Raw genomic sequence first — 25829 nt, forward strand, 5'->3', positions numbered from 1 at the left:
ACGGAAAAACAAATTATCCCAATTTGTTCCAGAGCTAGATCACAGCAACATCTTAAGGATTCGCGAAAGACTTCGGAACGCCGCCCATCTTTCTATCGGTGGAAGGAAACCAATGATCTTACCGCTCAATCATCATCGTAATTAAGAATGCGCATCATTTAACTTAACTGGACGAACATTGGCCACGACTAGACATCAGTTTTGGATTGTCAACGGAAGACAAGCGGTTAAACTGTACTCAAAGGCTGCATTCAGTGTTTCCTACAGCGCCCTAACCAACTTTATCTGAACGGACAGAGCACTTCAAAGTAAGCACCGAGAATTTCGCAAGCAGCCCTTCAGTTCTGCAGTAGGGACGCGGTGACATGGCTCAAGGCAAAAAGCTTTTTGTCTTTTTTTTTGGGCCTAAAACGCTGTGCCGCTGTTGACGTCAGCAGAGAAGTCGGCCCGGTTTTTTTTTGCGTCTCTCCTTCATGTTCGGCTGGCGACTAACATTTCGACGGAAAAATTTTCGTGGCGCAGCGACATGTGAATGCCCTAATATTTTAGAAGCATTATTGTATATCGAAAAAGCAACCAATATTGTTTTATAAAAGTAAATTATTTAATTATAGTAAAATTAAGTAAATTGAATTTACTTATAATGTTATGTTTACTTATTAAAAATTTTTATTACAATATAATTTTTTAGTTTCGTTATAGAAATTTAGTCCGTTAAAATTAATTTAAATATTAAGAACATTTTAGTATTAACATTTTTTAAAAATTCGTATTATATTTTTTACTCAAGAAGTAAAAATTATGTAGTCGGATATTTTTCGCTTTAGAAAGGGTATAGGTGCAGTGGCACGCGCCAACAGCGAAGAGAAAACAAAAGAAATCAAGTAAAGGGGTGAGAAGAACACTTGGTGCATTCTGTTTGAGTGATTGAAAGGGAAGCATCCATTTTAATTGTGCGCAGCAGAGTTACTTTAAGCGTTTAATTAATATAATAAAGTCAGGTAAGTGCTACATTAAGTTTAAGATGTTGTGCATTGATCCAGTTTAAAGTACGTAAGTTTTGAAGGTATTCAATGGGTTCCGTTAGCCGAAAGTGGATGATGAAATGTTTTGTGCCAAAAAAAATCCCGCAAAGGGTTTATACACAGGTCGAAAAGGTAAATATACAAATAAACAAGTAAAACGCTTTTTTTCAATCATATGCCCATACAGTTTTTCAGGAGCGTTGGCCAAGGACTCTGAAGACCCGGACAAATGTTTGAGAGAGGCGATGACGAGCGTGAAAAACAAACTAACAAAACAAAAAAACAGAAATACTTACAAAAATTGTCCCCTTATTGAAAATCTAAATAATACGATTTAATTAAAATGAATTAAAATGTAATTAAAATTGTATGAATTAAAAATTCTATATTTTCATAAGTGAAAACTCATGGAAAAATTCTGAATTTTACAAGTGATTTCACTTGGGACGTGTCACTTGCAAGTGATTTCATAAGTGAAAACTCGTGGAAAAATTCTGATTTTCACAAGTGATTTCACTTGGGACGTGTCACCGGCAAGCAGATTCAATGGCATTTTAATACACCTCACAGTCTCACTCTGAGGAATCTGGGAAGCCAACGTTAATTCAGTAAAGGCTCACCTACATCGAGCTTTTTCTGGGTTTCGAATGACCTATGAGCAGCTAGCTACGGTAGCTACGCAAATTGAAGCCTGTTTAAATTCTCGACCATTATGCCCTCTTACTGATGAACCAAACGATTTGGCAGTATTAACCCCAGCACATTTTTTGATTGGCGACTCCCTGCTGGCACCGCCAGATGTTTCGCCAAAGGATGTTTCTCTCTGCACACAGTTTATGGAAGGTCAAAAGATACTTCGCCAATTCTGGAAGAGATGGAGCACTGAATGGCGTTCTCACTTACAAGCACGCCCATAATGGGGTCATGAGTCAGACAATCTTCAAGATAATGATGTTGTTTTAATCTAAGATGGCCGACTTGCTCCGACAGAATGGAAGATTGGTAGAACAACTGAAGCCAACCAGGCTCGGAAATTTGGTTCGCGTAGCGTCTATTGAGACCAACGTTGGATTTTACAAAAGTTCTGACTCCAAGATTTGTAGGTTGCCGATCCCACGTGCACCAGAGCCAGAGCATCTTATGCTTATCTATGAAACTGTAGCAAAGAAGTTTCACAACATAGAGTGTTAAGTAAGTAAATATCTAACACTAATAAAATAAAAAAAAAATATATATAAATTATTTTTTTAAATCAACGACTATTTATAAAACTAATTGGCGCCCAACAAGGGGCCGCGTCATTAAAAGTTAAAAATAAAAACAATTTAATAAAATATAAATTAAATTTATAAACGGAACTCAAAATTTTTGGTGGAAAAATTCTAACATCCACCAACGACACAACAAACTGACAGTGATCGTTTCAAATTGAAAAAAATTATGAAATAATCCATTCAAAAATGTTAAGTTGATTAAAAGGTGGACCGATGATCTAACTCACAAGCGAAACACGAAGAACAATATGAAAAAATTTAATAAATAGTTTTGGTGAATTAAATTTAACAATGGTCGTCGGAGGTTCAGCAAATTTACCTGCAGGTGGCCTGGCCACAGCCAGCAACTTAACAGTTTAATTAATTATAAGATTAATTAATGTTATACTTAGCGAAGTGAGCAAGAAAATAGATGGCTTAAAAGAAAAACTACAGATCCAAACGCAACTATAAAATGTAAAACAACTCTTGAAGTGATAAAATCATTACCAAAATTCACCGGTGAACCAACTTAATACGTAGGTTGGAGGGAAGCTGGAAAAAACTGCAACTAGTCTTTATAAAATTCAGAGTCAGCAGTATTTTATCGCCTTAACCGTTTTACGAAATAAAATCATGTGCCCGTTATTCAAGCAATCTTGTCTGGATTTTATATAACAATAAACGACCAGTTCATACATATATCAGAATTAAGTAGAATGACAGTTTTTGAATACTATAATGAGGTCAACAAAAAATGACTTTAATAAACACACCCAAATTGACATACGGAAAGGACAATGTAATTACCAGGGAAACTAATAAAACAATAAGAAGCAAAGTTTGGGATGAAAAAATCATGAACACGCCGACGTAGAAATATACATCAATAAAAAATTACCAAGCTTAGGATAAAAAAAAACTTGAACACGCCGACGCTGAAATTTCCGTCAACAAAAAAGTTATTTGTTTAGGATTTAAAAATCCTAAACACCCCGATTCATCCGTTAACAAAAAAGTAAAAAATATTGGATCTAAAGAATCCAAGCGAAATAAAATGAACAATATTAATATGTCAAGTACAAATCGAACAGAAGTACTGGAGAAGAAAATAATGGACATAATCGAGGAAGAACACTCTAAAAGAAATTTACAAATTCCATTTCGAACCGATATTCGAAGTGAAATAAACACCGAAAATTACAAGGCAATTTAAAGTAAACAGTATCCTTATGCCTTATCACTTTCAGATTTCGTTAATACTGAAATCAATAGAATGCTAAAGGAAAATATTATACGACCAAGTAGAAGCCCTTATAAAATCCACCAGTGTTAGTGGTACCCAAGAAAGGAAAGAATGACGATGGCAGTCCCAAACATAGACTAGTAATAGATTACAATAAACTAAACGAAAACACTATACCGGACAGATACGGTAATATTAGCTAAGGCTAAATACTTGTCAACAATAGAATTGGAATCTGAATTTCATCAAATTTTAATGGAAGATTCAGATATTGAAAAAAAACAGTATTTTCTATTAATAACGGAAAATTTGAATTTTTACGAATGCCTTTTGGGTTATCTTAAGGGAACAAGAAAAAAAATTTGTCGTGTTTATATGAATGATATTATTATTTTTTCAAACACTGTTAAACAACATTATGCTGATTTTATTAAAATAATCAATATTTTACTAAGAGCAAATATGAAAATTTCTCTCGAAAAATCGAAATTCTTTAAATTAGAAACCGCATTTCTAGGTTACATTGTTTCTCATAAGGCATAAAGGGTATACAAACCAAGAAGTTAGGAAGGTTATGCCTCAAAAAATAATAGTCAATAGTAGAGTCAGAATTATACACAAAGATAAAATTAAGGATTAATAAATAATTTGTTTATCTTACAGAATATGCATTCCTTATACCTCTTTTATCAACTATAATATTGGCCAGATCAGAAGTAATTGATTGTTCGAACAATACATTTTTTTGTTCAAGGACAACAAGGATGTCTTACTTATGAATCGTACCGCGATTTATTCCTCGTAACTAATTTAAGTTTTTATAAAGAAATAATAAATATAGAATCAGATAATATAAAAAGGGATTCTAGTAAGAGATCACATTGGGAAATTAAATACGACGTATATGTAAGTAATCGAATTAATTTTGTCACAGGTAATATCAACTAGATCAAAAAAAGCGAATAAATGTGCTAGGCATCGTTTGGAAATGGTTGGCGGGATATCTGAATCATTATGGTACAAAATTAATCAATGATCTGATTGAAAATAATAATTATCAATTTAGTATCAGTTCCAAATTGTTCAAAGAAATATAATCTCTTTCTAAAGATTTTAAAAAAGTTTTCATTTCATTTTCAAGATTTACCATTAAGAAAATATCGCTTACGATTATTGACATTTGACCTACAAAATGTAATTGATACTATCACACTGGCAAAAATTAATCGTTATAATACAAAAATGTTTAACAATGAAGATAAGAAAGAAATATTAAAACACGATCAATATATCCAATTATTAAATCGTGAGAAATCAATTGTAAACAAGGAACAACGTTATAGTCGAGTACCTCGACTATCAGATACCCGTTACTCAGCTAAAGGGGAAAAAAAAACAGAAATGGAGATTTGCAAGCAGCAAAGCGAGATTAAAATGAGAAACCTACCAGTGGTTTGTGGGCGTTAAAGTGGGCGTGGCACCCTGTTGAAACAAACTTGCGATGCGCAAGAAGCTCAGGAATCTACATTTCAAATCTCAACTTTCTAGCTTTTCTAGTTTCCGAGATCTCAGCGTTCAGACGGACATATGGACATGGCTAGATCGACTCGGCTAGTGATCCTGATCAAGAATATATATTTTTTATGGGGTCGAAAATGCGTCCTTCTGCCTGTTACATTCTTTCTCGTAGAACGGTTATAAAAAGTAAGAGAGAAAAATAATAGAACTGGCATTATGTAAGATGGTACCATTGTAATAAATGGTTACAATATTGTCAACAACTCCGAACTAAACGCGTCATCAATAACAATAAATGGTACAACCACATTTTATAAAGTTTTATATACTAGATTAGAGAACAGAATTCTTAACTATATAACTACGAACCACTTAAAAAATTATGAAATATCCGGTAATATTTTACCAAATAACTCCGAACTTCCCTTGGGTAATATAAATCGAAAGTTTATTTCAGCAAAGTGTATGCCGACTCTAACGCCCTTAACCCGGCAAAAAATGTAGCGTCCACAGTTTTTGTGTTAGAATACCAATTTTAGGAGAAATATATTGGTTCCGTCAATACATGTAGATCGACCAAACAAAACTTTGCGATGCCCACATTAATGCTCCGAATTCGCGCAATGCTGTGGGGCCCAAAGTTTAGATGGTAGAATACCAATCTTAACTGGAATATATTTTTGTTTTGTCAATATCTTTCGACTGACCTAAAGAAAAGGTTTCCACGCTTACTGTTTGACGCCCAAATGTTGTAATCGCCGCTAGGTGGCGCCTCGCAATCTCGAAAATCGTGGCTGTGCTGCTTGCATATCTCCAGCTCTCTTGCGCACCCTTTAGCTAAGTAACGGGTATCTTATAGTCGATGTACTCGACTATAGCGTTCTTCCTTGTTTTTTTCGAACTCAGTTATTTGCCAGCTCTGGTTTAAACTCTCTATATTTCTTTCAGGTGGTAAGCTCATTGGACCTTAAAACACCATAGAGTTCATGTGTAAAATGGGTGTATTACACTCTCAATGCTGGAAGAAAAATTCAAAATAGATGTTGCATTAAGAGTGTAAACATGTAGACATGCCTTAAAAAATCTGTCTTAAGGGGACTTGGAGCTTTCCATGAATTTTATTTTGTATACTATTTTAATCTTGTTTTTTTTTTCGACAGTGCTATTAAATCTGAGGAATTACCAGATGCCAAAAGAAGTAAAATGAAATTAGCAGAAGACACCGAAGAAAATGAAGAAAAAAATCATTTAAAAAATCAAAACGATGCCTTTTTTCAGTATCGCGATGAACTTAAAAGTGTCATTAAAAAAGCAGACCTTGAAAAACTTTTGGAGTCCAATAATCAACAGCCTTTAACTGGTGATTCTGAAAGATTATTAGATCAAGCCGCAGATTTACTGACTTTTGGTGCTATCGAGTCATGCTCTGAATGCGGCAGCTCTCAGTTTATTTTTAATAGATCTGGTTATATATGTAATGGAAATATTTCTGAGTGGACCAAGTGCACCAAGTTTTTAGCAAAACCGACCAGATCCGCATGCAAAGTTCCGACAGAACTAAAAGAAAAATATCCGTTCTTGAATTTAGTGAATAACGAACCATCAGTTCGAATTTTTCAAAACCTTCCTCCCAGTGAAAGAACATTATTGAAAAATTCAAAGATAAAGGGGAATACCGACGAATTTGATGGGTAAGTACTACAAATCGATAATTACATTAAGTAATTTTTTAATAATTGAGTTTAAGGAATGCAAAATATAATATAAGCGGATACACGCACAATAAATATTTACATGTTTTTATTCGTGCTACAAAATAAGTGCAATAAAGGAACAGTCTTGATTGAATTATTGCCAAAGACTCCTCATCTTTTCTTGAAGAAAATTTCTGTCTTGTTTTCATGGCAATTTTTTCTGAATTCTAATTTTAATAGTCATTTCTTTCTTGTTTTGTGAAGTAAAATATCTAAATATACTTTTTAAAAAAGACGCGTTTTAAACACTAAAGTAAATTTATATTAAAAAAAGGAAGAATACTTTAGTCGAGTGCCTTATGTCTAGCAAAGATAAACAGACTTTGGCATGCGAACATACTGTAGCGCTGGCATCTGTGGTGTGTTCCGCACCAATAAAAATGACCTGATTTATTATTATATTTAATTTAATAAAATAAAGTATATATATAATGGGATTTCAGATTTAGATTCCGTAGGCTTGAGCGCAGCGCAAGTTTGTTACGCGAATATGCCACGCCCACTATAACGCCCACAAACCGCCAAAACCTGTGGCGCCCACAATTTCATGCTAGATAAAAAATTTTAACTGAAATGTATTGGTCTCGTCAATACCTATCGAATGATCCAAAAAAATTTACCACGCCCACCCTAACGCCCACATCGCCTTAAATCTGTCTTCCGCCGGTAGGTGGCGCATTTAAATCTCGCTTTGCTGCTTGTATATCTCCATTTCCCTTTGGTCCCTTAAACTGAGTAACGGGTATCTGATAGTCGAGGTACTCGACTAAAGCGTTCTCCCTTGTTTTTGATTTTATAACCTCAACAGATAGATCTTCGAATGTGCCTTTTTTTAAGTTTACAAACTTCAAAGCCGTTACGAATCTTTGAAGATCTATCTTTTGTCCATTAATTTCTGTCCATTAATTTCTGCCATTATGTTTTCTTTTGTTTATTCTTCTTCTTCTTGCTCCGGTAATGTTATTACCGCAGGAACTGTCTAAACTTGTAGACCTTTTTCTTATATATAAATACATAAATAAATAAATCTATTTCAGCCTGCTCTGTTGAATTTTGCTCTCCTCTAGGATCAATTGCCAAAGGGTTATTGTTGGTAGATATATCTAAATGATACCTCTCTTTGATAGTTATTAAATTCGAACGTAACTTGATCAATAATTTTGATAATTTTGACCAGTTTGTTTTATTTATTATTTTCCTATTTTCATGCACTAATATTCTTGTCTCATTAAAAGTCTTGAGAAGAATCTTTAGATGTTTATTTATTATTTCGGTATTACCCTATTCTGACTTACACATTTGTAAGACTTATCAAAAGTTAATTTTATTTCGCGGATATGGAGAGTAAGTTGCTCCCATTCCATACTAAGATTTTATTGTTTTGTTTTTGATTTGAATGTGCATAATTTGTAGCACAATAATTTGACGTAGCATTGGTAAAAAATTCTGGAGTATTCTCGGAAACAGACATACACTATCTCCGACAATACTCCACAAATTTTTAACGGTAGACAGTACTATTGCTTTTTGAGTGCTGTTGCAATGAATAAGTGGGGAAAAGCTAGTCCGTACCTATCCCTATATTCATATTCAAAATAGGAAATTAAAAGAGTCTCAGCCCTGTTTCGGATTATCGAAAATACCCTATTGTCAAAACCTGGTTCATTTTCTAATGTAATTCTTTAACACTCGTATGTTTTCATTTTTATACCCGTTACTCGTAGAGTAAAAGGGTATACTAGGTTCGTCGGAAAGTATGTAACAGACAAAAGGAAGCGTTTCCGACCCCATAAAGTATATATATTCTTGATCAGGATCACTAGCCGAGTCGATCTAGCCATGTCCGTCTGTCCGTCTGTCCGTCCGTCCGGATGAACGCTGAGATCTCGGAAACTATAAGAGCTAGGCTATTGGGATTTGGCGTGCAGATTCCTAAGCTTCTTACGCAGCGCAAGTTTGTTTAGCAGCGTGCCACGCCCTCTCTACTTTAACGCCCACAAACTTCAAAAAATCGTAAGTATGAACGTTGATATCTCGGAATCTATCAAAGATAGAGAATTGGGATCTCAGATTTAGATTTCGTAGCCTGAATCGCAGCGCAAGTTTGTTACGCGAATATGCCACGCTCACTCTAACGCCCATAATGCTTAAATCTGTCTAACGACGGTAGGTGGCGCAATTCAATCTGACTTTGCTGCTTGCATATCTCCATTTCCCTTTGGTCCCTTTAGCTGAGTAACGGGTATCTGATAGTCGAGGTACTCGACAATAGCGTTCTTCCTTGTTATTTTTATTTATTTCATTCTTTAAAATTTTTTTTCTTAGTTAATCAATTTTTTTCTTTTAGATAATTATGTCATCCGTCTACATGCATCAATTTTTTTTTATTTTTTTTTGAATATATTTTTATGATAGTTGTTTGTGCGTTTATTAAAATAGATTGTTAGCTTGGCTTAAGACGTTTTTTGTTATACACTTATTGTGCGGGAGATACACTTTGTAAAGAATATTTGCGCACAAAATTATAACGTTAAATCGATTTGGTTAATAACATTAGCAGTGGAGTCCACAGTTTAGTATCGATTAGTTCCATTGTGGTTATCACTGTTTTTGTCAAATTTACTTATTTTTTATTGTTTATTCAATTTTATATTTAAAAAAAAATTAAGTGAGCTTAATTATTTTGATTGATTGATTTATGTAGGAAGCACAACCTTAAATTGCACCCAGAAAAGTGCTCGTTTTTCAGACACCAGGTAACCTTCTTAGGTCACATGTGCACTGATAACCTTTATCAGATTTATTATTACTATAATTTTACAAAAGCACAACTGAACAAGAATTAGCAGCTATCCATTGGGCAATAAATCATTTCGGTTCACATATTCATGCAAACATTTAAACCGACCACAGACCACTAACTTATTTATTTTCAATGACTAATCTAAGCTTAAAGTAAACAATAAAATAATACGATTTCACTGTAGATTATCTTAAGGGAAAAGACAACCATATAGCTGACGCGCTATTTAGAATAACTATCAAAGATTTAAAAAACACACAGACCAGTAAAAACATTCTGAAAGTCACTACCAGAAACCAAAGTAAACAGAAATATTCCTGCGCAGGAAAAGATCCCAGCCCGACGTATACGAAGTCATTGTAAATGATGAGGTACGAAAAGTAGTGTCATTGCGAGTAAAGGATTCACCGTGTTTACTAAAGCATGGAAAAAAAGTTTATAAAGTATTGATGTTAGCAATGTGTACACCAATGGAACTCTTAACTTAGGTCAGTTCTTCCAAAGGCTTGAGCATTAATATCAGCCAACTTAAATTGACACCGAGCGAAAAGTCTATCTCAACAGAATCTTTTAAAATGATGGGCAAAAAAATATTAACATATTTAAGAGTAGCGCTACTCAAGCCGGTGACCCTATTATCGAATGATGATAAACAGAAAGAAGCAATACTGTTTACATTCTATGACGATCCAATTCAAGGAGGTCAAACAGGCATGGCTAGAACAAAAGCAAAAATTATGAAATAGTGTCCAAACTGTCACAAGTCGAAAACCACTAAACATACTAAGACTCCATTGACAATAACGGTGACACCCAAACAGCTTTTGACAGGGTAATAGTAGAAGTGGAGGAAACGGTCACGACCACGGACGACCAAACTAAGCGCGAGGCAAGACGGCCCCCGAGAGAGAGATCCATCTCTCGGTGGCAGGAGAGGTGGGATTCCGCAACCTCTGGACGCTGGACCCACGATCTGATTCCCGTCTTGAGTCCGTGGCTGGAAAGGAGGCACGGGCAGGTGGACTTCTACCTGACCCAGATCTTGAGTGGGCACGGATGCTTCCGGTCGTACCTGAAGAAGTACGGTCACGACACGAGTGACGGATGCCCATCCTGCGGCCCTGGAATCGAGGAGAACGCACGCCACGTCCTGTTCGAGTGCGTGCGGTGCGGAAATAGCGACCGGTGTCAGCACTAGCCCCAGCACGCTAGTGCCAACCATGCTAAGAGGCCAAACGGAGTGGGACGCGACGACCAAATTCGCTGCGTATGTAATGCGAAAACTCAGGATAGCTGAGAGAGAGAGGAGAGGCCTGGACACGTAAGCTGCCGCGGTTGCGAAGCATTGCTTTGCGGCCGTACCGCACAACATCTGCAGTTTACGCCCATTTATTTTCTAAATGTATATTTATTAGTTGTAGTAATAAAGTTAAAAAAGGGAATACAAAAAAAAAAAAAAGGTAATAGACGACACGATCGGTCCGCTACCCAAATCTGAACGAGGAAACGAATATGCTGTTACCTTAATCTGCGATTTGACCAAATATCTCGTAGCAATCCCAATAGAGAACCAAAGTGTAAAATCATTAGCGAAAGCTATATTTGTACGGCCCAATGAAGACGTTGACTTTGGACATGGGAACAAAATATAAAAATTCAGAACTCTTAACGAGTTCATCCGCTCATAAATCTTTGTTGAAAAAACAAATTGGGATGTATGGCTAAAATACATTGTATGTATATAGCTTTAACTCAACCCCCTCTGATTATTGTCCATAAGATTTAGTTTTTGGTAAAACTTTAAATTTGCCAAAACATTTTAATGGTACAGATATAATATTAAATACATTATATAATAAAGAAGATTATGCTAAATAATCCAAATTCAGATTAGAACAGGCATATAAAACAGCTAGAATAATGCTAAATACTAATAAACAAAAAAAAACAAGGGACAAAGCTATAGTCGAGTACCTCGACTATCAGATACCCGTTACTCAGCTTAAGGAACCAAAGGGAAATGGAGATATGCAAGCAGCAAAGCGAGATCTAAATGCGTCACCTACCGGCGGAAGACAGATTTAAGCGTTGTGGGCGTTAGGGTGGCGTGAAAAATTCATTCAATTCAATAGAATAAGTTAGCCGCGCATTTTGCCCTCTCTGAGCGCCGGCAATGCTTTTTTCTTTGCCGCTAAGTTCGGCCGGTAACTATTTACATACACACACATACATGTGTAAAAACATTTCGCATTGTCTGGCTCTGACGTCATAGCTTTTTTTCTTGGGATGTTTGTGGGCGTTAGAGTGGGCGTAGCAAAAGACTAATACATTTCAGTTAAAATTTTCTATCTAGCATCAAAACTGTAGGAGCCACAGTTTTGGGCGGTTTGTGGGCGTTAGAGTGGGCGTGGCAGTCTACTGAAACAAACTTGCGCTGCGTAAGAAGCTCAGGAATCTGCACGCCAAATCTCAATAGCCTAGCTCTCATAGTTTCCGAGATCTCAGCGTTCATACGGACAGACGGACAGACGGACATGGCTAGATCGACTCGGCTAGTGATCCTGATCAAGAATATATTTACTTTATGGGGTCGGAAACGCTTCCTTCTGCCTGTTACATACTTTCCGACGAATCTAGTATACCCTTTTACTCTACGAGTAACGGGTATAATAATAAAAACCCCACATTTGGGTGCTCGTCCGGGAGGTATCCGAGAAAGGTGAAAGTGATCAGTGAAAACTTTGTACGAGGTGAAAGGGTGGACACATAAACCCTTCGTTAAACATTAATTTTTTCAATTATGGCGTGTCTAAACGATTTAATTTCTAACAATTTGAAAAATGCTTCAAAGGGAAGCATTTGTGCTTTGCACAAATTTGTCTTTGAAAAAGAGGGAGACAGGAGTAATCGCAAAAGACTTCGCGAATTTTCTGGTTTCCAATACGACGAGAATGACGCAGTTTATAAAGCCAAAAGTGTATACGTGTAGGCCAAACTGACTGAAAGATATTTATTTTCAACATGCCTTATTTTGAATATAAGCCACGACGTCGAAAACATGCAAATGCCTATTTTTCGAAATCCTCGATTTGACCAACTTCTCGGTGGCAACGCAGTGGAAGATCCAGACGAAGAGAAACAAAGCGACGACGAAATCGAGAGTATGGTTGCAAATTCCGCAGTAACATATCCAACGAGTGAAAGAGACCAAAAGAATAATTCACAACCAGTACCAATTCAATACAATGAAATGCCGCGTTTCGCTTATATATATATATATATAGAGGAATCTATAAAACAATTCGAGGCCACAGACGAAATTCCAGTCGACGTCTGGATAAGTGATTTTGAAGACCAAGCTGTACTTATGGGTTGGAACTATATGCAAAAGCTAATCCTTGCCAAAAAATCGCTCAAAGGTGTCGCGAAATTGTTTGAGTTGAACGAGAAAGGAATAAATTCGTGGAGTGCTTTGAAATCGTGTTTGTTGAGCGAGTTCAGATCGAGAGTGAGCAGCAAACAAATACACAAGCAACTTGGAGAGAGAAAACGACGCGCAAACGAAAGTGTACTGGAATATTTTTACCGTATGAAAGATATTGCCTCGCGGGGAAATGTGATCGACGGTATTGATGAACTCTCAATTAACCGATCAATGCTTTATGGAGCTAGAAACATGACCGAATTCAAATACAAATTGAAGGACTACCAAACGATCAGTGCAAAATCCCATTTGGCGAAAACAGTGCTAAAGAAAAGAAAGAAAGAAATCGTTTGCTACAATTGTGGCGAGAAGGGACATCTGTCTAGTGGCTGCAACAACAAAGAGAAAGGAAGAAAGTGTTTTAAATGCAACAAATTCGGTCACATCTCCAAAAAGAAGAGTGCAAGCCAAACGCGCGTGTTTTAAGTGAGCACAACAACATGACGAGCAAAGTTGTTTCAATCAAAAAACAGAAATTGTATTGCTCTGTTCGACACAGACAGTAAATATAATATTTTGCGCGAAGACATTTACGATCAGCTAGCTTTGCCGAAGCTAAAGGATTGCAGCGTATTCCTAATTGGATTTGGAAAAAATCCCAATGCCAATAAGATCAAGCCAATTGGACAGTGCAAGCAAGCAGTGTTGATCGACAGCAGTGCCTAAACAGAGAAAATAAAATACCAAAACTGGTCATCAATCGAGTATTTTTGCATATCAATTTTGATCGCTTATGTTGCCATATCATATTCATACTTTCGAACATATGAAATTAATATTTTTGAACATGTCAATTTGGTATTTTTCATACCAAATTAATATGCGCACATATCAAAGTTGTGACCAAATTGTGATATTTTTTAATATCCAACTGATATGCTTTCATATCAAACTGATATGCTTTCATATCAAACTGATATGCTTTCATATCAAACTGATATGCTTTCATATCAAACTAATATATTTTTATATCAGATTGATATGTTTGTTATATCAATATTAATCAATTTTGTTTTAACTTTTTTGCATCTTATAAACAAATAACAAATTGACAACCCATAAGATCGCTGTAAATAAGTAAATAAATAAGTAAGTACAATTGAAAATGAGATGCTTACCATTTGCCAAAAAAAAATAAACAACATATGTAAATGTTTCACTTTTGTACACTTTCACTTTTCGTCGAATGTTAGAGTGACCGCGGCAATTCAGTCAAAAAATATCCGTAGTACCATACTAAATACCATAAATACACAAAAAATACGAAAGCACAGTCATACTTTTTTTAGAAAACTTTTTGATGTTACGTTTGATATGAAAAACGTATCAAATTAATACGAATTTATATTAATATGATGCAAAATCATATCAATTAGAAATGTTGAATCCGTATCATGTTGATATGAATTCGTATCAATTTGATATGTAAAAGGTGATATGTGAAAATTGAGGAGACAATATCAAACTGGTATTGTTTCGTTTTTTTCTCTGTGTACGAATTGAATTTCTTCATAGTTCCGCTCGATTGTATGGACACTCGTATGATCATCGGCGAGGAATTGTGTTTGCAAGCAGAATTATCGTTCGGTCCAAGAGGTTTGCGTGTGCGAAATTTTAATAATCTTTGCGAAGAGAACATCCCATCTAACTTGCTGAAAATTGACACGGTTATTAACAACGATGAACTTGATATAAACGAATAAGCTGGTGAGTGCGCGAAGCAAGAAGTGAGTGAACTAATAACGAATTACAAGCCGCTTAAATCGAAGTCGACAAACATTGAAATGAAAATCCTTCTAAACGACGAATCGCTTTTGCTGAATCGAACGTTATCGACGAACAGATCGAGCAATGGTTGGATAACGGTATAATCGAAGAGTCCGACTCCGAGTTCACAAGCCCGGTAGTGCTTGCGAAGAAAAACGACGGATCGCAACGACTCTGCGTAGATTTCAGGCGTATAAACAAGTCAATCGTAAAAGATCATTTTCCGTTGCCCCTGATTGACGACCAGCTCGACCGCCTGCAAAAAGCGTTGGTATTCAGCACAATCGATTTGCGAAATGGCTTTTTCCATGTGCCAGTTGCCGAATCTAGCAGGAAGTACACCTCATTCGTGACGCAGAGTGGGCAATACCAATTCCTAAAGGTGCCTTTTGGTTTGTCAAACTCACCAGGTGTGTTTCAGAGACACATAAATGCGATTTTCCGAACTCTGTCCCGTAGAGGAATCGCTCTCCCCTATGTAGCCGACATAATTATCCCAGCGAAGGACAAAAAGGAGGCGGTGTCGAATCTCACCGAAGTTATATCAACTTGCAGCGAATATGGTCTCGAGCTTAACCTAAAGAAATGCCATTTTCTGCAGACCCGTATCCAGTTCTTAGGTCACATTATCGAAAACAAAACCATTTCTCCGACTCCTCAGAAGATCGACGCAGTTTCGAAATTAAAGACGCCACGGAACCTAAAGCAGCTAAAAAGTTTTCTAGGTCTCACAGGATACTTTAGAAAGTTTATCCAAAATTATGCTCTGATTTCGAAACCCTTGACTGACCTTACCAAAAATAAAGCTGAATTTGTTATTGGCCCTGGTGAAGAGAACGCTATTGAATCCCTAAGGAAATGCCTGACTTCCACACCTGCTTTAGCTATTTACAACCCGAAGTACGAAACCGAGGTACACACTGACTCCTCCATAGACGGGTTTGGCGCCGTGCTTTTGCAGAAATCAGCTGACGACGGCAAATTTCACCCAGTCTACTTTATGAGTAGGAAAACCACGGATGCGCAGCGTAAATATTCCAGCTACGTGTTAGAGGTGCTAGCGATCATCGAAGCTTTAACCAAGTTCAGAGTTTATCTCCTTGGCATCCCATTCAAGATTGTCACCGATTGCAATGCATTCACCAAGAAGCTGGACAAGCAAAGTCTGTGCACTAGAGTGGCACGTTGGGTATTATTGCTTCAAGAGTACGACTACAAAGTCGAACACCGTTCAGGTACACGTATGAAGCACGTTGACGCTCTCTACAGATACCCAATAATGACTATCGTTGACGACTCTGTAGCCCTTGGTTTTAAACAAGCTCAAGAAAAGGACGAACACTTGAAGGCTATCTGCAAAATAATCGAAGACTCTGACTTACCCTATGACGACTATTTTCTTAAGTCCGGAATCTTATACAAGATAGTCAACGACGCAGAACTTCTTGTTGTTCCCAGAGACATGGAAAGACAGATCATAGCCAGTGCACACGACCGAGGACATTTCGCCGTCAAAAAGACGAAGGAGATGATTTGCAATGAATATTTCATCCAAAACATTGACGAAAAAATCAAGAAATTCATCGACTGCTGTATTCCGTGCATTTTAAGCAACCGCAAGCGTGGCAAGCAGGAGGGCTGGCTGCATCCATTGCACAAAGAAGACTTTCCATTGCACACCTACCACATCGACTTCTTAGGTCCACTAGATTCTACAAGCAAGAATTACAAACACATACTCGCCGTCATCGATTCTTTCCCGAAGCTCTGCTGGCTTTATCCTACAAAGTCAACGACCGCAAGCGAAGTCATTACAAAGCTACGAGGACAAAGTAATGTGTTTGGTAACCCAGCTTGTATCATTTCGGATCGAGGTTTAGCTTTCTTAGCCCAAGATTTTCTCCAGTATTGCGACGATGAAAATATAAAGGTAGTCAAGTCTACGACAGGCCTACTACGGGTTAACGACTCAATGCCATAATTATCCCAGTTTTGTCAAAACTCAGTGTGGATGATCCTACAAAATGGTACAGACACGTTGATCGAGTTCAATAAGCCATCAACTCTACTTTCTCGAGAAGCATCAACGCCACACCTTTTAAGCTTATAATCGGTGTCAAAATGAGAAACAAAGATGACCAACAGCTCCGTGAGCTAATCAACAACAAAACCATAGCGCTGTTTCAGGACTCTCGAAACGATCTAAGGCTAAAAGCAAAATCACAAATTTTAAAGCTTCAAACGGAAAACAAAAAGACGTATAATCTGCGACGCAAACCAGGTAGCCATAAAGCGCACACAATTTGGCGGAGGTCTCAAATTAAAGCCGAAGTTTTTGGGTCCTTACCAAATTACGAAAGTCAAGCACAACAACGCCTACGATGTCCAGAAAGTCGGCAACTCAGACGGTCCAAAAATTTCTTCAACCTGTGCCGAATATCTCAAGCCATGGCCCACCCACGATGACAACGAAGAAACATTCGAGGCGAATGTTTGATCAGAATGGCCGAATGTGGGAGTGATATTACGAGAATCACCCTAACAATCCCGATCTAGACAACGAGAACGACGAGCAGTAACACACATTCCAGAAGAAGACGACCAAAAAGAAGTAAAGGACGAGAACAACGACGATAAGACGGTAACGACGAGTAGAGGCAGTATTTGACGAGATCTGATCCAAAAAAGACGTGCTTATGTGAAAAGCAAAACGACGCGACGACGGTCTTAATTATACTCACATTGTTACATACCCCATATTTATCATATCATTTAAATAAATACTTAAACTTATATACTTTAAAAATCATAAAAACCCCACATACATACGGACGGTTAGGAAATCTACACAGTTAAAATATACATTGCATCTTTTTTTAGGTAGATATAAATATACTTATAAATAAAATTTGTTGGAAGGGGCCAGTCATTTAAAAGCACCCTAATTATTTGTAATTCTACTAGCTTTCACCTTGCGGTCTCTTTATCTCGTTGGAGTACAAGAATAATTTAGTTTGTCATCTTTCTGTCGAACATGGCGGATGGAAATAATTTTGAGGCGAACCAGGCAGAGCTAGGAGCTGAAGGATTGATACCAGGGTCGCAAAGGGGGCGATTGAGCGTTCAGCAACGGGACATCGTTCCGAGGAGTCCAAGTCTGGACCCAACAGCTATACCGTGTGGGACCTTTTCACATGTCCAACTTGATCCCATTCAAAAGCAATACAGTCTGAAGAACGCCGAAGCACACCGACCCCAAAGTCGCAGGGAATTCCAAGGTATGATCCAGGCCTCCGGATCGACTAATGCATGGCCGTATTCGCGGACTTGATTAAGAAATTAGACATTTGGGATGCAGCTTTAACGACGTCGATCACAATGCGCCCATCCAGGAGCCCCGTTTAAGTACGGTCATTGCAGGGGTAGCCAGCCAGAGTTACCAGATGGACGACCCGCAATTGTCAATCGTCAATATGCTACATCGGCAGAAGTGGGGCTTTAGTTCTTTTCCTTCTTCCTTTTTAGGGTAGAGCCTTTACAGCAACAATGCGCAATGCCTAGACCGGAGCTGATGAGGGATTTTTATCGACTCTTTACTGAGGATGCTTCGGAATGGTATGGTTGTTAATCCGTACCAGGCCGCCAAAGTCAAAGAGTTGAGGCAGGCCATGGAGCGTCGTTTCAGAGACAAGCGGAGCGACTATGACCGTATCCAGGACATTGCCGAGCGGAAGCAGAGACCCGGTGAGTTACTTGAGGACTATTTTGCAGCAATAAGACGATTGGTGGCCAGAGTTTACAATATGGTAGATCAGGACTGGATTATTAGTACCGTAAAGAGGAATCTAGCTGAGCCAGTTAAGCAATGGGTATATCCGGTTCGAGTATTTACTTTGGAGCACTTGCTGGCGGAATGCAAGGAAGCGGAAAGGGCATTTGGTCCGGAATATGGAAGGCGATACGACTGAGTCCCTACGGTACCTCGACCAAGACAAGAACCAGAATTGGAAGAGTCGACGAGATCCGAGGCTTGCCGGTGGACGAAAGGGTCATCGGACAATCAGCGTTCCATGAGGGAGTCCGCGGAGACAGAGAAACGTCTACCAAGCTTAATATAGCGAAAAGGATTCCAGCAACGAACGATTCAGGCCAGGAAAATCCAAGTAACAAAGCTTATATGCCCCGAAAGGTGAGAGTACGGCGATATAAAGAAGTACGGGATCGTTTGTTTGGTGAGAATCAGCTGGCTGGGATGAGGGTCATCACAAGGAGGGTAAGAAAGGCCAGAGAGCGATTTAGGAGGCGTAAACAGGACAAGTGAAAACTACAATAAACGGTGACGGCAATCGAATCACAGGATAACGGCAATAAAGATCTTAGTCCGTATGCGGTAGTCGAAGTGGCGGAATGCGCGGAGAGAGGATTGCTGGACTCGGAAGCATCACTGAATGTACTGGGAAAAGGATGTAGGGAGCTGGTCAATAAGTTGAACATCTCCTGGCTACCATTCCACGCAAAAGTAAGAACAGCAAGCGGATTTACACAGAATATTCTGGGAAGAATCACGTTGAAAAACACCACAGTGAAGATGGTTTTATTCCTGTGTTCTACATTGAAACAAGAATTGTATCTGGGATTGGACTTTTGGAAAAGTATCGACGTAGCCGAATGCAGAGCAACAACAGCAACTGGATGTGGTCCGGAAATCATTTCTGTCGTTTGAGGAGTATGGACTGTGGCGAACTGGGAAAATGAAGCAGACCAAAGAGTTGGTGCCAGGCACCACGCCCCTCAAAGATCGCCGCTATCCGGCTTCTCCAGCAGTCCAACAGCTAATCTACGAGGAAATCGATGAGATGCTCCGCCTAGGGGTCGTAAAAGAGAGCGACAGCCCATGGAGTAATACAATTACACTAGTAAGGAAGCCTGGAAAAAATCGCCTATGTTTGGATGCTACGAAGCTCAATCAGAGGACCGTCAAGGATGCATATCCGCAGCAGAACATAGTGGGAATTTTGAGCAGGATAAACACGACAAAATTTATATCTAGCGTCAACCTCAAGCATGCTTTCTGGCAAATCGAAATGAAAGGAAGCAGCCGGAGATATACAGCCTTTACCGTGCCAGGTGGTCCTCTGTATCATTTTGTCGTGATGCCTTTCGGTCTCACCAATGCCGCTCAGCGCCTTTGTCGGCTGATGGACAAAGTGATATCCCAAAACATGCCCATTCCCAAAAGTGCCAAGGAGGTTAGACGATTCCTAGGAACAGCAGGTTGGTATCGGAGGTTCGTCCAAAACTTTGCAGAAATGGCAACCCCATTGACAGACACACTTTAAAAGGGAAAAACGTTTGAGATGACCAAGGAGGCCAATGAAGCTATGAGGTGGCTGCAGAAAGCGCTTATAACTGCGCGTGACATCCGGACTTCACCAAGAGATTTTTCGTCCAATGCGATGCTTTGGATTACGGAGTGGGGGTTGAACAGGATGACGATTGGTTGGTTACTGGGATTTGAGACTATTGAGTTCGAATCGTATGACTACGTGGAGTTGCTAAAAGACATGTAGTCCAACAAGGAGCAATTGCCGGATATAAAAGTGGTGGATGGTGCCGAGCTCGTTGACTACGATGTTGATCGAGCAAGCACATTCGCCCCATACAAAAGCTCACGGAGGGATAGCGAAAACTCTACATTTCTTGAGGCAGCGATTTTATTGTCCCGGAATGGTGGGTCAAGTCCGTAGGTTTGTGAGGGATTGCAAGGTGTGCGCGGAGACAAAATCCACTAATAAGGGACCACGACCCGGCATAGTAGATGAAACGGTTACGTATCGCCCGTTCCAGAAAATTTATATAGATTTTCTGGGAAAATACCCCAGGTCAAAGTGTGGGAAACCTATATCTTTGTAGCGGTGGATCGTTTCTCAAAATTCGTGTGTTGGAAGGAGGCCGCGACTGCTGCGGTAATCAAATTCCTGACTAAGGAAGTCTTTAACACAATTGGAGTCCCTGAGATAATCCAATAAGACAATGGCAAGCAATTCATGTCGAAGAAGTTTGTGAAATTCCAAATCAGGCACATGAAAACAGCGATTTATTCCCCTTCATCGAACACAGCGGAAAGAGTGAATCAGTCCGTGCTCAAAGCGATACGAGCACACTCGGAGGAGGATCATCGCGACTGGAATTTGTTCCTGCCGGAGATCGAAGTAGCTCTGATAAGATTTATCAGTCTACAGTGGTTTCATTGTATTTCGCACTGTTTGGACAGCACATGTATACAAGTGTATATATACATGTATTATCAACTGGCAAGGAAGCTGCAATCCTTGGAGGACAGTGTATCTCACTACGGCAGGAAGATTAGTTTGCTTTGCTGAGAGACACGATCCGGGAAAAATTGCATAAAGCACACGATACTTCAACCCGAGGACGCGAGAGGAAAAGTTCAAGCCAAGACAAGAGGTTTTCCGAAGAAACTTTGTTTTGAGCGATTTTAGAAAGAACCTTAACGTTAAATGTGCTGGAAAGTTTTTGAAGTATAGGATCCGTAGACCGATTGGAAACAATATGTACGAGGTCGAGGACATGAACGGGAAGTAGTGAGGAGTGCTACATGCAAAGGACCTAAAGCAATGACAAAGGAAACCGAGGCGAACAAGGACAGAACACGAAAGGATAGGAAGAAATGTTTAACCATCGATGAAAATCTGGTAGGGAAAATAAATATAAGTCCGAAACCAATAATGTGCATTGTTCTGCAGCTCACGCAGAATTTCTGATGAACATAAACAAGTAAAAATCTTCCTACAGGGCAAGCGTCAGCACGGATGTTCGTCCTTCCAGGTCAGGTTCGTGGGCGGTTTCCCTCGTGGGACGCTTCTTAAGGCATCCAATAAGGCCCTATATTTGTTTTTAGGCCAGTTTTTCACTGCCAATTCAATGTTTTCGTGGTCAATTCGTATCAGTGTGGTTGTTGTGGCCACTTTTAGGTAATCGATTGGGTTATCAACAATCCATTAGGTCCTGCCAACATTTTTTTAACTGACCTGCAAGCAGTGCCTGTAGACCTTCCAACTTATCCATGGGGCAAGGAATTATGGTCTCCCGGGTATCTTCTTGGTCAACGTCCCGGAATTTTCGAGTCTGGAACAACGGAGTTTTGACTCCATGGCTTAGCGAAGAGATAAAGAGAGAACAGATCGAAGAAGTTGAAAGTCGAGGAAGGGCGTTTTGGCTGCTGCGCTGCACATTTTTTTTATATCAGTTTTTTCTAGAAGTTTAATAAGAGTAATTCTAATTTTATTTTGCAACGACAAAGTCGGTTGCGCAGTTGCAGCAGCGCGCCAGGGAAGATTAATTAATTAGCTGGGAAGCTGGAACGAGAAACCCTTGAGGATAGGGGTCGACGGCCAGGGGTGAGGCCGTGCTTATTGGCTTTTCCTTCAAGGCTCGACCAGACCCAGTAAATTCTGGAAGGGATTAGCGAGGTCTCACGAGGAGTGGCCCTAACTTGGCAGCCTCAGTTTTTCTTGGCAAGACGGTTGCATAATCCGGTCTTGGTTTTCGTCGTGGAAGACCGACACGCCTCCCAACTGGCGACACCGGGAGCCAGTAGGCTTCAATAATTTTTTTTGTAATTTTAAGGATTTTAATAATATTGCTTTTTTTAATCATTTATTGGAGTATGTTCGTACCCAAGGGTGCTCAACATGACCAGCACCCAACAAATCAAGCAGTAGCGAAGTTGGAAACAATACCAGGCGCTCAGTAGCACCCACTGCTGATGAGAATTGCTGATCAGCATATTATATGTCTCACCGTCACAACGGTACGCTGACCCTCAATGCAGTCAGCACATTTGCGGTGTCAGCCGAGCCAACTACGCAAACTGCTACCATAATCATAATTCCCTGACCTACTTTAGAATATAGCTTATTTCACTAACCCTTACACTAAACTTCCGTGTTCCAAGTAGAATATAAGCAGGTATCAAATGAAGAATAAATCAGTTATAAACGCACCCCATAACTCCGCGGTTCTACTTCCTACCTTTGCGAATAGGGCTCGTAATACACTATCTCAACTAGCAGCTAACCACGTTAGCTCAACCTCAGCGTCGCCTGTGGTCCGGCATCGCAGTAACCATCGTTACCATTGCCGCGACGCGATCGTCCTGCCAGCAAAGCGTCCCCGTGCCAGCGACAAGTGCTCATTACCCCCTTGTCCCGCGGTGTGACCCAGAAGTGTCTACTTCGGTTAGGCACAAACAGAGTATTTATTTATTTTTTCTATATTTCTTTGTGCTTTATTTATTTACATATTCATTTCAATTCAAATTGGAATATGCAAAATTAAACTACATATACGCAGGAATACAAACGCATACATGAAACCGATTGTTAAATAAATTAAGTAGACATGAATATGGAGTAGACAATTTTTTATAGGAGAAATTTGAACCGGTTAATGTTTAAGGGACGGCTGCAAATGAAAAAAAAAAGAAGGAAAAGATAATGTGAGCAGGCTGCAAGGTCGGCAGGGCAATGCATGGTCTCCAGGACATCGGAGAGACCAAAACAATTGAATCCACACAGGTCCCAGCAAGGATCATAACAGTATGGCGCCCAATGTTAATAGCAACACTATAGTCTCCACAAGGAGAGAAGGATATTTCTGGTTATTGGGTCAAATTTAGAGGGGAGCAGTTGCTCGAAAAATTGATATCTAATAGATGGCCCTAAAGTCAAAAATGTTGAAGTGGCGGGCAAGCCCATATCATTTAGGGTATATGTTTTTGAAACACAAACACGACGTCAGCCCGAATTAGGAAAGGGGTTGACTTGCGATCTGTGATATAAAGAACAATAAATCTTATGTGATTTAAGTCTGTGATATAGCCATATTTAAGTATGGATATAAAATATAAATGATGAGTATTAGAAATAAATTAATAAGACTGAGACAGAAAGTAGCCGACGACTATGTCAGATAGTTTAAAACTGGCATATCGCGATCAGAGAAAAGGGGGAAAGAAACATCAGACAGAACATATACATGTGGGAGTGATATTACGAGAAGCACCCTAACAATCCCGATCTAGACAACGAGAACGACGAGCAGTAACACACATTCCAGAAGAAGACGACCCAAAAGAAGTAAAGGACGAGAACAACGACGATAACGACGAGAAGAGGCAGTAATTGACGAGATCTGATTCAAAGAAGACGTGCTTATGTGAAAAGCAAAACGACGCGACGACGGTCTTAATTATACTCACATTGTTACATACCCCATATTTATCATATCATTTAAATAAATACTTAAACTTATATACCTTAAAAATAATAAAAACCCCACATTTGGGTGCTCGTCCGGGAAGTACCCGAGAAAGGTGAAAGTGATCAGTGAAAACTTTGTACGAGGTGAAAGGGTGGACACATAAACCCTTCGTGAAACATTCATTTTTTCAATTATGGCGTGTCTAAACGATTTAATTTCTAACAATTTGAAAAATGCCTCAAAGGGAAGCATTTGTGCTTTGCACAAATTTGTCTTTGAAAAAGAGGGAGACAGGAATAATCGCAAACGACTTCGCGAATTTTCTGGTTTCCAATTCGACGAAAATGACGCAGTTTATAAAGCCAAAAGTGTATACGTGAAAGAGATTTAATTTCAATATGCCTAATTTTGAATATAACCCACGACGTCGAAAACATGCAATTCCATATTTTTCAAAATCTTCGATTTGACCAACTTCTCGGTGGCAACGAAGTGGAAGATCCAGAGGAATCTGATGAAGACAGAGATGATGACGAAGAGAACCAAAGCGACGACGAGATCGAGAGTATGGTTGCAAATTCCGCAGGAACAAATCCAACGAGTGAAAGAGACCAAAAGAATAACTCGCAACCAGTACCAATTCAATACAATGAAATGCCGCGTTTCGCTTTAAGTTTTCGCGATATAGAGGAATCTATAAAACAATTCGAGGGCACAGACGAAATTCCAGTCGACGTCTGGATAAGTGATTTTGAAGACCAAGCTGTACTTATGGGTTGAAACGATATGCAAAAGCTAATCTTTGCCAAAAAATCGCTCAAAGGTGTCGCGAAATTGTTTGTGTTGAGCGAGAAAGGAATAAATTCGTGGAGTGCATTGAAATCCTGTTTGTTGAGCGAGTTCAGATCGAGAGTGAGCAGCAAACAAATTCACAAGCAACTTCGAGAGAGAAAACGACGCGCAAACGAAAGTGTACAGGAATATTTTTACCGTATGAAAGATATTGCCTCACGGGGAAATGTTGAAGAAGACGCTCTCATCCAATACGTGATTGACGGTATTGATGAACTCTCAATTAACAAGTCTATGCTTTATGGAGCTAGAAACATGACCGAATTCAAATACAAATTGAAGGACTACCAAACGATCAGTGCAAAATCCCATTTTGGCGAAAACAGTGCTAAAGAAAAGAAAGCTCAAGAGGTGCACGGTGGTTCGAAAACTGGCAAGAAAGAAATCGTTTGCTACAATTGTGGCGAGAAGGGTCATCTGTCTAGTGGCTGCAACAACAAATAGAAAGGCAGGAAGTGTTTTAAATGCAATAAATTCGGTCACATCTCCAAAAACTGCCCCCAAGGCGACAAATCAGTCGAAGAGTGCAAGCCAAACGCGCGTGTTTTAAGTGAGCACAGCAACATGACGAGCAAAGTTGTTTGAATCAAAAACCAAAATTGTAATGCTCTATTCGACACAGGCAGTAAATATAATATTTTGTGCGAAGACATTTACGATGAGCTAGCTTTGCCAAAGCTGAAGGAGTGCTGTGTATACCTAATTGGATTTGGAAAATAACGCAATGCCAATAAGATCAAGCCAATTGGACAGTGCAAGCAAGCAGTGTGGATCGACAGCAGTGCCTACGAATTGAACTTCTTCATAGTTCCGCTCGATTGTATGGACACTCGTATGATCAT

General features: G+C 39.0%; 1 protein-coding gene across 6 annotated transcripts in view; it reads left to right on the forward strand.

Moving 5' to 3' along the window:
* The window catches only part of LOC119553225 (poly [ADP-ribose] polymerase), an 88431-nt gene that overhangs the window by 36185 nt on the left and 26417 nt on the right, over positions 1 to 25829 (forward strand). For 4 of the 6 annotated variants that reach the window (XM_037863485.1, XM_037863486.1, XM_037863487.1 and 1 more), the window contains one exon: positions 6203 to 6733. The exons of 1 other annotated variant lie outside the window; for it this stretch is intronic. In XM_037863485.1, coding sequence (XP_037719413.1) covers positions 6203 to 6733 — 531 coding nt within the window. Of the gene's footprint in view, positions 1 to 4187; positions 4351 to 6202; positions 6734 to 25829 lie in introns of those variants that run through there. One more of the 6 variants, XM_037863492.1, reaches the window with a different exon arrangement.

This window comes from Drosophila subpulchrella, chromosome 3L (genome assembly GCF_014743375.2).
Source record: "Drosophila subpulchrella strain 33 F10 #4 breed RU33 chromosome 3L, RU_Dsub_v1.1 Primary Assembly, whole genome shotgun sequence".
NCBI classification, from domain to species: Eukaryota; Metazoa; Arthropoda; class Insecta; order Diptera; family Drosophilidae; genus Drosophila; species Drosophila subpulchrella.